Source organism: Mustela lutreola, chromosome 2, assembly GCF_030435805.1.
Source record: "Mustela lutreola isolate mMusLut2 chromosome 2, mMusLut2.pri, whole genome shotgun sequence".
NCBI classification, from domain to species: domain Eukaryota; kingdom Metazoa; phylum Chordata; class Mammalia; order Carnivora; family Mustelidae; genus Mustela; species Mustela lutreola.
Genome location: NC_081291.1, coordinates 220,175,320 through 220,189,167, shown reverse-complemented (window position 1 = coordinate 220,189,167; position 13,848 = coordinate 220,175,320). Strand labels below are relative to the sequence as shown.

Here is a 13,848-nt window from a genome sequence, read left to right as displayed (position 1 = left end):
GATTCCTGTGATTTCTTTAATTTATTTGGGTAATATCTGTGCCTTTACTGTTAATGAGCTGGAGTCAGTGGGAGGACCTACAGACCAATAACTATGGCACAGCAGCAGGTAGCAGATGCCTTGAAAAGGAAGCAGCACGAGGTGAGAAATATTTCAGCTCACTGTGGGAGAGCAGTGGATAGACAAATAAGAAAAGCACTGATTTCCACATAACACCATCAGAGAAATATGCATGTGTGAGATCTTTTAGAAATACGGAAGATGACATCTAGCCAGTTCTGGGGGTGAGGTAGGATCGGAAGTCTGGATTTTGGAAAGCTTCCAAGAGCAAAGGAATGGAGTCTCCAAGGGATCTGGAGCTTGAAACGGTCTCTGAAGTAGCTAACGAATGAGTTGAGTACTCACATCATAAGATGGTAGGGCTGAGAATGGTGTCCAGGTGGGTTGGGGGGCAGAACTAGGGGGTGGGCATAGTTCCCTACATGCAGAGTCAATAAGGTTGAAACAAAAAGTCTCCAGTAGAGACAAGCAGCATGAGTCAGCGCAGAGACAGGCATCAGATCTTGTAGTGTTTGTTAACTTCTATTTGACCCTAAAATGGTGAGGCAGAGGGATATAAGCAGAAGAACAGGCTCACAATTGTGTTTTAGGACATTAATCTGGTTGACGTATCTAAAATGGATTACCATGCAGAAAGATTAAAAAATCAGAGAGCCCCATTATGGCACAGTTGAAAAAGTTTTAATAAAACGTGATGGTTGTATATTTGGAAGAAAAGGAGCCAGACCAGGAGATACTGAGAGAGGAATTTGAAGAGACACAGCAGTCCATGGTCGGTTGGTAGCTGGAGAAAAGAGAAATGCATGACTAAGAAGGCTTTTCTCATTCTGAGCTTCCTGCAGCTGGGAGGTTTTGTGACAGGAAGAGAGCATGGAAGATGAAGCTTCAAGGGAAACCCAGTACATTTGGTTTGGGAGTTGAGATGCTTCTGGGACATCAAGATGATGACAGTAGCAGACAACTAAACAAGCAGGCCTGAAACTTGAGAAGGAGTTTGGTTGAAAATGTAGATTGGGGAATCAGAGGCATGGAGCTTACATCCGGAGTGGGGGATAGATGAGGTCATCAGAGAAACAGGAAGGAAGCAAGGCCAGGATGGGGCACCGGGGAAAGGGGTTTCCACCAGTGTAGGATCAGTAGGCCTCCAGCGAATTGCTGAACCACTTATTTAAGGTTTTTAACCTCTTTATAGCTTGTTGTATAAATTTTTGGATGAATGAGGCACCCACCTTCATTGTCCTTTTGCCATGGGATCTATGAACTCATAGTCTCATAAAACACTTGTGTGTGTGTGTGTGTGTGTGTTTAAAGATCTTATTTATTTATTTGACATACAGATAGGCAGAGAAGCAGGAAGATAGAGAGAGGAGGAAGCAGGCTCCCTGCTGAGGAGAGGGCCTGATGCAGGGCTCAATCCCAGGACCCTGAGATCACAACCTGAGCTGAAGGCAGAGGCTTCAACCCACTGAGCCACCCAGGCACGCCACTTGTGTGTGTTTTATAAACACCAATAAGAAGGAGAGATGGTGGCATTTATTATTCCTGAGAACATATTATTGTTTTTTTAATTAACTTAGAAATAATTTCAAATTATATTTACTATATTAATAATTGAACAAACTTAATTCTAATTATATATATGATTATATATACATAAAGTTATATATTGTTAATGAAATTACATACAACAGTGTCTATATATATAATTAGAATTAAGTTGTTCAATTATTAGTATGGTAAATATTATATATAAATAATTTTATATAATTATTAATATATATTATACATAACATAATATATATTTTATATATATATATATAGAGAGAGAGAGATACAGACAGACAGACAGATACACCTAGAAGGGCTTTTACAGGAACCCACATTTATGTGGACATGTGGAAGACTCTGATTTCTTAAGCATCTTCTGACCCCAATAACCTTCTTACTCCCACATCATGCCCTCCTGAATTTGGCCTCACACCCATCATTCTCCAGCAGACACAGGCCCAGCACTAGCAATACAATTCATAGTGAGTTAGGAGCAGCTCTAGCTCAGGAGATCAAGCTCACATAACTGTTCTCAGTTGGCCCAGATGGCCATACTGAAGAAGCAAGGATAGGTTTGAATTTATCTCCCCAACTCACCCTACCAGTAGGAGATAGTGAGCACAGCGGAACCTCAAGTTAGAAGTCCTGAGCCCTTACACTAATCAGACCATGAAACACAGCCTTACCTTTGTCCTTATCATCATCACATTATTATATTCTGGATCTATTTCCCTTTCCACTCATAACTTCAGGCTTGTCTAATGTCCAGAGTGTAAACACACGCTCATTGTATTTTCAAAAACTATTATGCAGTTAAATGTACAAGACACTATTTATTCCTCTAATTGTGGGAAGTAAAGATAAATTCAGTACGACTTCTGCCTCCTGGGTCACTCTACTTAAGGAAATACACATGTGCACAGACTGCCGTACTCACATTATACTCACGTGCCATCCTGGATACTTTCTACTATAGAGTCTTGAATAGTAGACTCTTGGAGTGGGTGGTGAAGAGTTTAATCATGTTGTTGAACAGAGTAGAGAACTATGTGGCATAGGGCCAGTAATCTATAATTTTGGAATCCAAAACATGTTGTCAAATAGCAGAATTGGACAAATAACAGGTCTTAAGGGTGGAGAGACGGTCGAGTGATGTACTTAACTCACAAGTCACACACACACACTCATCAACCTTGTGATTTGAGAGCCACAGCTTTCATTTCAGGGGACAGTATGGGCCTGGGAGCCTCTGCCTGTCCTGGGCATGCCTAGTGGGAGACAGGCACCAAAGATGTCATTGGGACTGAACTCTCAGAAATCAGCTGTGGGATTTGCATTCCCATAATGGGCAGGACTTGCAGATGCAAGTTGTAGACATTTCATGAAGCATGCAAAGTATAAAACATGAAAACTTCTTGAAGGACAAGAGAGAGCTTGTTGGATGGAATGGGGAAAAGGAGCTGGGAAGATGAGAATATCCTTTGCTATAGCCCAGAACACTGGCTTGAGGCAGGCTCTTTGAGCAGTCTGAGAGCGGGAGCTGTCAACCTGGGGATTATATGGAGGACCAGGGCATTAAGGTACCACTAGAGAAGAGATGATGAATGTGGAGTTAATGAAATTGTACACAACAGTGTCAGTACAGCCTCCACGTGTCTCAACTCCATGTAATGTATTTGATTTTTTTCCCAGTGAACTGTGGGCTCTGGGTCAAAAAAAAAAAAAAAAAAAAAAAAAAAAAAAAAAAAAAAAAAAAAAAAAAGAGAGAGAGAGAGAGAGAGAAATTAGGGAAAGGAAAGAGAGAACATTGCAAACTGAGCAGCTTCTGTGCACCCCTGGTCCTCTACCTGCATGTTACAGGAAGCCCCCACCAACACTCATGAATTGTATTCCTTGTCATTATTTTATGCATGAAAAAACAGAATTACAGGCATAGAGAAAGTGGACCAGGAAGACACTGCAAATTACCCAAGTTTGGCTGACACCCAACTCATGTTTCATTTCCTATGTCATACTTCTCTCTGGGACAAAAATAAAAGCTCCCTTTTTCCCATGTGGGGAAGAATATACAATTAATTCTTGAGGGACAAGACATAGAAATGTCTTAGCCTAACTCAACATTTTCGTTAAGAGTTTAGAAAGAGAAAGAGTTGAAATGAACATTTGGCTGGATTCACTGGCTCCCAACTGCCTAGGAGAGAGGAGCCCCACTGGCACAGAGAATGGTATCAACAGACCTGGTAATCAGTGACATTTAGCAGGTATTTACATGCTACGTGTAGGAAGGTTATGTCCCAACCTGTTGTAGGCCACACTCCAGATTTTTGTCCTCTGATATTACAAGCTTGCACTGTCAACAAGATTCAGAGGATTTACCTTAAGAAGTGAACTAATGAACGAGATAAAGCCAGCAGTGTGTCTCAAACAGGTTGTTTGGCATTAGCAGCTAGTCATTATGAACATTTTTTAATCACTTGGTTTACTTTTTGCCTTCAATTTTATAACTTAGGCATGCAAAATATAAGATTTGGGGTACTTTATGAAAATTTAGGGGGCACCTGGGTGGCTCACTCATTTAAGCTTCCGCCTCCACCTCGGGTCATGATCCCAGAGTCCTGGTGTCCAGCCCTGCATTTCTGAATGTTGTACAGCCATTAACAGTTTCGTAGAGTTTATGCTTTTGTTTTTTAAATTCTATGCAAGAATTAAAAGTGAATTTACATATAAAAATTGCAATAATACAATATTCTATATTTGCCTTTACTTCTACCAGAGAACAGCATACTTTCATATGGCCTTGTGTTATAGCCTAGTGTCCTTTCATTTCAACCTGAACTAAATCCTTTAATATCTCTTGTAGGACAGTCCTAGAAGTGAATTTATGTTACGTTTATCTGGGAAAGTCTGTCTCTCAGTTAGAATGCCCAAAATTAACAAGACAGTAAATAACAAGTGTTTGAGAGGATGTGGAGAAAGGGGAATCCTCTTACACTGTTGGTGGGAATGCAAGTTGGTGCAGCCACTTTGGAAAACTGTGGAGATTCCTTAAGAAATTAAAAATAGAGCTTCTCTATGACCCTGAAATTGCACTACTGGGTATTTACCCCAAAGATATGGAGTGTAAAGAAGGGTCATCTGTACCCCAGTGTTCATAGCAGCAATGGCCACAATCATCAAACTGAGGAAAGAACCAAGATGCCCTTCAACAGACGAAGGGATAAAGAAGACATAGTGCATATATACAATGAAATATTACTCAGCCATCAGAAAGGGTGAAACCCAACTTTTGCATCAACATGGACAGGACTGGAGGAGATTATGCTGAGTGAAATAAGTCAGGCAAACAAAGCCAATTACCATATGGTTTCACTTACTTGTGGAGCATAAGAAATAACATGAAGGACATTACGAGAAGGAAAGGAAAAGTGAAGGGGGAGGAATCAGAGGGGAAAATGAACCGTGAGTGACGATGGGCTCTGAGGAACACACTGAGGGTTTTGGAGGGGTGGAGGGTGGGAGATTGGGTGAGCCTGGTGGTGGGTGTTAAGGAAGATATGTATTGCATGGAGCACTTAGTGTGGTGCATAAACAATGGATCTTGGAACATTGAAAAAATTAAATAAAATTAAAAAAAATAAAAGTTTAAAAAAACTGATTGAAAGTGAAGGGATGGAGAAGCATCTCTCATGCCAATGGGCCTCAAAAGGCGGCCGGGGTAGCGATTCTCACATCAGATAAATTAGATTTTAAACTAAAGACTGTAGTCAGAGATACAGAAGGACACTCCATCATTCTTAAAGAATCTATCCACCAAGAAGATCTAACAATTGTAAATATTTATGCCCCCAATATGGGAGCATCCAACTACATAAGACAACTGTTAATCAAGATAAAGAGTCATATTGATATGAATACATTAATAGTAAGGGATCTTAACACACCACTCTCAGTAATAGGCCAAAACTTCTTTTTGAATTATAGTTTTGCTGAGAGCAACATTCTTGGCTGGCTGTATTTTCTTTTAACTTTTACAAAAAGATTTTATTTATTCATTTGTTTAATTATTTATTTGTTTATTTAAGAGTGAGAGAGAGAAAGAGAGAGATATGGAGAGAGAGCACAAGACAGGAGAGCGTCAGAGGGAGAGGGACAAGCAGGTGCTCCATTGAGCAGGGATCCCAACGCAGGGCTTGACTCCGGGACCCCAGGATCATGACCGCAGACACTTTGGCTGACTGAGTCATCCAGGCATCCCTTGGCTGACTGTATTGTAAAATGTTTTTGATACAAATTTTTTCCATTTAATACATTAATTCTAACTTGTGATTTGGAGTATGTAACAAAGTACTTTCTTTAATTATATACTGTGATTGTGTATTAGCTGTGAACACACTGGCAATGAAGGGCAGTGTCCCACAGCTGCTGTGCATGTTGTGTTCTTGTGTCTACTCTTTATAAATTTATGTCTGGTCTCCTTGTTTGTAAACTCTGCCTTCTCACTGAGCCCACATGAGCATGTCTGCATTCTCAGCCTTGGGTTTAGGCTAAGAATGAGACATCTGAGTGTTGTGATAGTCCACAGCACCGTGTTGAAAGGAAGGGATTCCTGTTTGAGAGTTGAGAGTTGAGTCACTCTCAATTCACAGTTGACAGTGAGCACATGGGCTTCCTGATGCTTGTTTTCACTGCGTTGGAGGTGTAGGTCTTTAGGCATGGGTCATCAGGAGTGTTACTCTGGGGTTCAAGTTTCTGAAATTTACTCCTGGGACTATGATTATATCCCTTAGAATTCTATAAACCAATGAATTCCAGAAATTTTGAAAGGGTAGAATTTGTTTTTGTTTTCTTTTTAAATGATGATTCTTCTTGGAGAACCTGTGTGGCTCAGTTAGTTAAGCACCCAACTCTTGATTTAGGCTCAGGTCATGATCTCAAGGTCATGAGACTGAGCCCCATGGTTGGCTGCATGCTGAGTGTGGAGCCTGCTTAAGATTCTCCCTCTCTCTCTCTCTCTCTGCTTCCCCCCCCCACTCGGGTGCACTTGCCTCTAAACTATCAAACAAATAAATGATTCCTCAGTAGTTACTTCTTGCCTCCATTCTTGAAAATAACATACACATGCTCTTTCTCTGTTCTACAACTTTATTTTGCTCTCAGAAGCAGACATTCTTATATTTAATAAGCATTGATATTCTACATCCTACATATTGTGTTCTCATTGAATAGATTGAGAGTATGCTTCGTCTTAACTTTCTTTCTTGATCTAAATCCTTATATTTTTCGTCTCCCTACTATAACTGGTAGAAATGGAGTCCTTTCCCTTGCCAAGTGATCTTTCAACTTGACCGTTTTGTTTTTTCCTCTCCTTAAAGGCTCACAATTTAGAACCTGTGCTAAACAAGGGATTCGGGTGTCCTTGGAAGTTTGTGAACCCCCTGATAACTCATCCATGCTTCACAACAACCCCTTCCTTCCACACATAAGGAAACAGAGACACAGAGTGGAGTTGAAAGAGTTAGTTAGTTGCACAGCTGGATTTAAACCCAGGTGGTCTGGGTCCAGAGTTCTCATCTTAAAAACAAAAATGATCTGCAATTAAGATAACAAGCACCAAGCTTAGTTTATCTGAGTGCCTAGATTTGTCTAAGTAGACTGACGACCAAGTTTTGATGTGTATGGAACCAAGCAAGAGGAAATGTATTTAATTATTTAAGAAAAGGTAGTTTATTAAGCGTTAATAATATGTACATCAATAGTAAATATTTATGCCATTTGGGGCAACAGAGAAATACGAGCACCTTTGCTACAAGTTGGCACTTTTCCTGCCTAATATCAATTGTGAATAATCATAGCCTAATCAAAACTGATCTTTTCTATCAGCCCCAGGTAGAAGCTCATCCCAAGATTTTTTTCTCCTAGTGTCAGATCAACTCACTGCAGATCCAGAACTCTAACTCTCCATTGAAAATCAGCAAACTGTCAGAAGTCAGCAGTTTTGACATGAAATGCACTGGCACCTTAAATTGTTTGTTTGTTTATTTGTTTGTTTCTCTGGTCAGACCTAACTTGAGCCATTGACTCGCTAGACTAACTCTGACTGTGTTTGCAGTTCTGCGTTCTTACTCCTAAATGCTTTTGAAAGCATATAGTAATAATAGTAGTAATAATAATATTAAATAGCAGAGTAACCACAGCTCTGCTCTGTTGACCTCTGCTCCCTATGACTGTATATGAAAACTCCACCAGACAGAGGCTGGTGTACTATGTTTATTGCTGTGTGCCCAGCACACAGGGTCGTCAAACACGTACCAGGAGCTCAATGAATGGTTTTCATTCAGATTTTTTTTTAAGATTTTATTTATTTATTTAATTGACAGAGAGAAAGAGACAGAACGAGTGGGAACACAAACAGGGGGAGTGGGAGAGGGAGAAGCAGACATCCCTTCGAGTAGGGAGTCCAGTGCACCTGGGATCATGGTCTAAATGGAAGACAGACGCTTAACGACTGAGCCACACAAGCACCCCTTCATTCAGATGTTTCTCAGCTTGATCCTTTAAATCTCCCCCAAGCTGATTATTGAAATGTACCTATAATTGATTAGTGAACAAATTCTTCAGATATCCTACTACTTACTGATTTAATTTTATGGAATCATCTGGTACAGTAACTGGTTTATATTAAGTTATTGCATGCTTAATGATTGCAGTTGACAGTCTTGCATATTTCCAGGTCTCTAAAATAAAATTGATAAGGTCTGAGCTGTCACTCTTTAGTGAACTAGATTTATGGCCAAGGGTAAGGTTGTATCTTTAAGAAGCAGTTTCCCCCTTTACAAAGTGAAACTATGCATAACAACCCCATAGGGTTGATAGGGAGACCATATGGATAACTTGTTCATGACCCCATCAGCCATAAGTGACCAGGAAAGTTGGCTTCTTTGGCTCCATTTTAAGCATGAAATGACTCTGAAATTCTGTGAGACCATCCAGGAAGTTCCTGAGAAAAACTGTCCTGAGGTGAGAAGATGAAGAGGAGTTTATCAGGGAAATTAAATCAGAAAAAAAGCTTTCCAGACTGAGCTTGGCTGTGTCCATGGATGGCCAGTTTGAAGGCTATAACCTTGTCCTCATTGACAACACATAACAGCACAGAAAACTGACCATGGATCAGTTCACCATTTAATGTGGAATGTGCAAAATTGAGGAGTACAGAGTAGAGATGTGATTATCCTAACATAATAAAAAAGTCTCTTTAATTTGACAGTTGCTATTTGTTGGATGCTAGTCCTAAGGAAAAAAAAAATAGGTTTAACAATGAAATTAGAATCCCTTCTTGAACAGGCTTAAAGTATGCCTATTAGCAAGGCATGGAATGCATTAAAGGGAGAATGGTAATGATTGTGCTAATATTAGAGAAACAGGAAAGAAATCTTTTCTTGAACGTATAATTTTCAAAAGCTTCTAAGGAAAACCAAATCCAAATGCCTCTTTCACAGCATTTACATGAAGAGTGCAGAGTCAGAAATATTTTCATTCAAAAATGATTATTTTCTAAAAAGTTTATCGAAATAAATTAAGCGTGTTTGCCGAGGTACAAATTAGGCCATGATTTTCATTTAGAACGATGAGAAAAATCAAGTAGCGGGATAGCACAATTTCACTCTTCTCCTACTTCTGTATTTACATCCCACAGCAGCAACTCTGTTCCTCTTTCAGTGCCATGCGAGAGGGCTGAGGAAGAGAGAGCGGAGAGCATGCCCGCGGTTTCTTGCTCACCTTCCTCTCTTACGTTTTCTCTTCTTTCTTTCAGTTCCACCTTTTATCCAACCTTTTGAGTTTCCAAGATTCTCCATTGGACAGCGGGTCTTTATCCCATGTGTTGTGGTCTCAGGGGACTTGCCCATCACGATCACCTGGCAGAAGGACGGCCGGCCAATCCCAGCGAGCCTCGGGGTGACCATCGACAACATTGACTTCACAAGCTCTTTGCGGATTTCCAATCTCTCCCTCATGCACAATGGGAATTACACCTGCATCGCCCGGAATGAGGCCGCAGCAGTGGAGCACCAAAGCCAGTTGATCGTGAGAGGTAAGGACAAGGGCATAGGACGCGTGGCGTCAACGCAGCCAAGTTCAACGATGCTCAGAGAGCGTTCGCTTGAAATAACAGGAAAGAATAAGAATTCATAGAATTTGCTGTCATCCCACTAAAATAAACCCCACTACAAACTCCACTAACACCAAATCAAGATTTTATTTACCTAAAATATGAAGCTCCAAATAATTAGCAACTAAGAAATGTGTGTAGGAAGAGGTGGGGTTAGGGTTTAATGAACAACCGAGGCTTTTCCTACATTGGCCGCAAAAGGTCATAAGCTCTTGCTGTATTGTGTTTATTCTATTTAGCACTTTTTATGATATTATGTTTTAGGTTATGGCTTTAAAAGCTTCAAATATTTTTTGCCAGATCACATTTTTTCTAAAGAATAATAAAATAGTAACTTTTTTATTCGTTTAACTGAAGTACAGTTGACACATAGCAAAAAGTAGCTTCTTGTATTTTTTGTTTGTTTGTTTTAGCTTTAGAAATGTGAAGTTACTTTCAATTTAGAAATATGTTTTGCTCCTCTCTTCTGTTTAGCATTATACCTCTCATTAATTTAGGAGACTATAACAACATTTATTAAATCAAACAAAACAGGGGATTATTTATTTAGAAATTAAAATGGGGGGGGGTCTAGCTTGTAGAAGATATTGACAGGGGACTCAATGCATCTAAAATGTAAGCATTTGTCTTATTTCAAATCTGTATTCCTGTCACCAAATTCCCAGGAGCACTTTACTCTTCATCTGCAAAATGAGCAGCTAGTATTCTGTAAAGTCCATTGGGCACTGACATGTGGTTTTATGATTCTCTAAGTGCTACATGCATTCATGCCCTAGTATAGTTCTTACCCACATTGCAAAAGCAACTGTGTAAAATTAAAGGCTTATGTTAATGTTAATTATTAAGCATTTTTAAGTCTCCAAATATTGGGCTCTCAGAGTAACTTTTAGAAGACGTTGATTTTCATTATTTTCCAGATAGTTGATCTGAGCAGATTCTTTCTGAGCAACAGATTCCTATGTCCTTCCTTAATCTTTGGACCGTGTTCTCATGACATCTCTCCCTTTCTGGCTGAAGAGTAATGTACTTTCTATGTACTTGCCAACAAAAGAGACTGAAGCATATTTAGATTTTATGTGAAGAAACCAACTTTGTATTTGTGAAAAGAAAAGATTTTCCCTGAGCAAGAAAATATATTTCAGTCACACACAAGCTAAATATACAAGTGATATTTTTTTTTCTATCTACCTTGTGCTTTTGAGTATAAGAATAGTAATACATGAATTTCTTTCTCATTTTTTGAAGATAAATAAAAATGGGAGCCAGTGCGGTATCCATTTCCCAAATGTTTTCTTATAAGAGAAATTGACTCTTACTAGTATTTGTGAAGGGCAAAGCAGTACATCAGCCTGTCTCCTGAAGAATCCATCTGAGGGATGCAAGTCAGAAAACAAAATGTTGGACAAAAATGTACACAATGTTGTTTTGTATCACTTGCCCTTGTAGGGAAGGTAACCAAGGGCAAAGGTCAGATGAACTGAAGTTGAGCCCAGCTTCAGGGGTGATGTGTTTGATCACAATCTGATTAGTGGCTCCATGTGGTTATTCTTCAAATATGGCAAATGAACTTCTGTGAGCTTAGCATTAAATCACCAATGAGGTAAGATAATTCTGAGAAAAGGAATGTGCTTCACGAGCAGGTCAGTGGTTGGAGAAGTAGTCAAGGACAAAATGTTGTGGAATAGTAATCCTTAATCTAGATTTAACCATAGAATCTCTTAACAGATTTAAGAAAACACTGATAATTCTTTTCTGGTCCCAGTTAAGCCCAATTGAAACATAATCTTTGGGAGTAGATCCATCTTTCAGATCTCTGAGGTATTTCTTTTGATTACCCCCCAAAATCTCTTGTTGGTGTTTCTCAAATCACACTTTAGAATTACATGGGGATATTTAAAATTCTTAATGTCTGTGTTGCAGCCCAAACTAACTAAAGAGCCATCTTTGGAGGTGGGGCTCAGGCATTAGTAGAATGGCCCAAGTGGACTTAGCATACAGCAAAGTCAAGTCCTAACACTCTGAATTATTTGAATATGCTATTTTAGGAGTCTGGATTTTTTCTAAATGTGAAGAGTGACTTTAGTGACTTTAACCAGGTAAGTGACATGGCCTGATTTATCTTTTTAATTATAACACTAGCAGTTGTTTGAAGAATGGACTGGTCCAGATAGTAGGGATAGTTATTAAGAGTCCATTTTGGAAGTTCAAGTAAGATAAAAAAGTGCCCTTAATGAAGGTATGAAGGTGGCAATGGTTAAAGTAAGAGGAAGGAACTGAGTTTGAGATATCTTTTGGAGGCAAAGCAAAAAAATAAAAAAAATAAAAAGTTTATAAAGTGAATGTTGCAAATAAGAGGAATAACATTTATTGCTTAATAAGGTAAACAGAAGTCTTTAACAGAAGTAGAGAAGAAACAAAGAATAGCAGTGACATGGTGAACAATGATGTGGGAAAAACAAAACATTCTAGCATTTGAAGTTCTAGGAATCAGGAAAAGAAACAGGGAAAAGGAGAAGGCTGTAGAGTAAAAAGATGTCCAGTAAGTGGTGCCCTGGAAGCAAATTAATAAATATATCAGGAAACATAGGTAATAATGTGTATAAAATCCCACTGGAAAGAGAAAAAGGAAATATAAGAACTGGTTATTTGGTTTAGGGAGATGGACATTGTTTATGACCATGAAGAGTGGTATGGTTGCAATGAAAGTCTGATTAGTGTGGCTAATGAACATAAAAGGGAGACGAATTAATGTGCGGGAATTCAAGGAAATATGTACAATTATTTTAATATTTTCAGAGACATTGCTATGATGGGAGGCAGAAAAACAGAGAGAGGGAGTTGAAGAGGACATAGGGCATGGGACAAGAGAAACTTACATCCAATGGGAATTAGTCAGTAAAGAGGAGAGAAATATGTGGTAAAGATAAAGAGGAGATAATTACAGGATCAAAGTCCTTGAGTTAATGAATTGGGATTGGATTCTTTGCATCAATAACATATATTAAAAGCACTATGGTAAGAACCATTGTGGGGGTAATCCAAAATACAGAACCAACTGAAATGATTGGAAATTTCAGGGAGGCAGATTTTGGTTCAAGTAACTTGAAAAACAAAGTATAACATTTATTGAATGGGGCCATCAAACAGTAACAGGTAATGGATTTGTATGTCTATCATGAAAAAAAAAAAAAAACTATAAAACTGGGGAAAAATTTATAAAACAACAATTTCCAGGCAGTGGAACAGGAAGCAAAGGGTTGTGATTCTTGAAAAAGTGGAAGTATATAAATTGAGCTCCAAAATTTACCCCAGACTTCTGCCTGGGGCACATTCCAAACAATGGCAGAGGGATACAGAGCCTAAATAGATAACAGTGATCTTTCTGGGTGGAGAATACTGACAGAAATTTAGAAACTATTGAGGTGTGGGATTTTGCAGGGCAGAATACTGAGAAGTAGGGAGCTGTTCAGAGAAAGATTTCTAAAAATCTCCTTTTGAGTCTTTAGCTGAATACATTTCATGTGCATAGGATGAGACTGCATGACCTCTACCAGGGAAGAAACACCAGGTAAATGTGAGATCAATAAAGACATCAGAGGTTACCCAGGGCTGGGGTATAATGGAGTTCTGAATAGCCAGAGTAAAGAACATACGAAAATTCTATTAAAATCTTAGGGAGGCCACTAAGAGGAGGGCTAATCTATCCCTGGAATAAGGACTACTCTAAACAAGCCCTACAAAGGCCTTAAGAGAGAATTGACAAGATAAAGCTTCACCAGTAAATGAAATGTCTTCAAGACATTAAAGACATTACTCTTTAAAGGAAGTCAACAAAATCATTACTCTCAACAGTGTATTTATAATGTGTTAATACATAGTAACTAGATATGTGAAGAAGGAGGAAAATGTGAGTTGTAAACACAAGAAAAAACAAAGGAACAGACTAATGGACATGCAGATGTTGGAATTAGCAGACAAGTTTTTCAAGCAACTATCATCTCATTTCAAGGATTCAAAAGAAAAGTTATGTGCAGTAAGTGAATACTTATGGAATACAAGAAGGTAAATGTAAA

At 38.9% G+C, this 13,848-nt stretch overlaps 1 protein-coding gene across 1 annotated transcript in view; it reads left to right on the top strand.

Annotated features, from left to right (window-relative positions):
- DSCAM (DS cell adhesion molecule) overlaps positions 1-13,848 on the top strand; it is a 749,662-nt gene that overhangs the window by 480,172 nt on the left and 255,642 nt on the right. Inside the window, exon 10 of the mRNA XM_059165108.1 lies at positions 9,419-9,697. Within this exon, the coding sequence (XP_059021091.1) occupies positions 9,419-9,697 (279 nt within the window). The remainder of the gene's footprint in view (positions 1-9,418; positions 9,698-13,848) is intronic.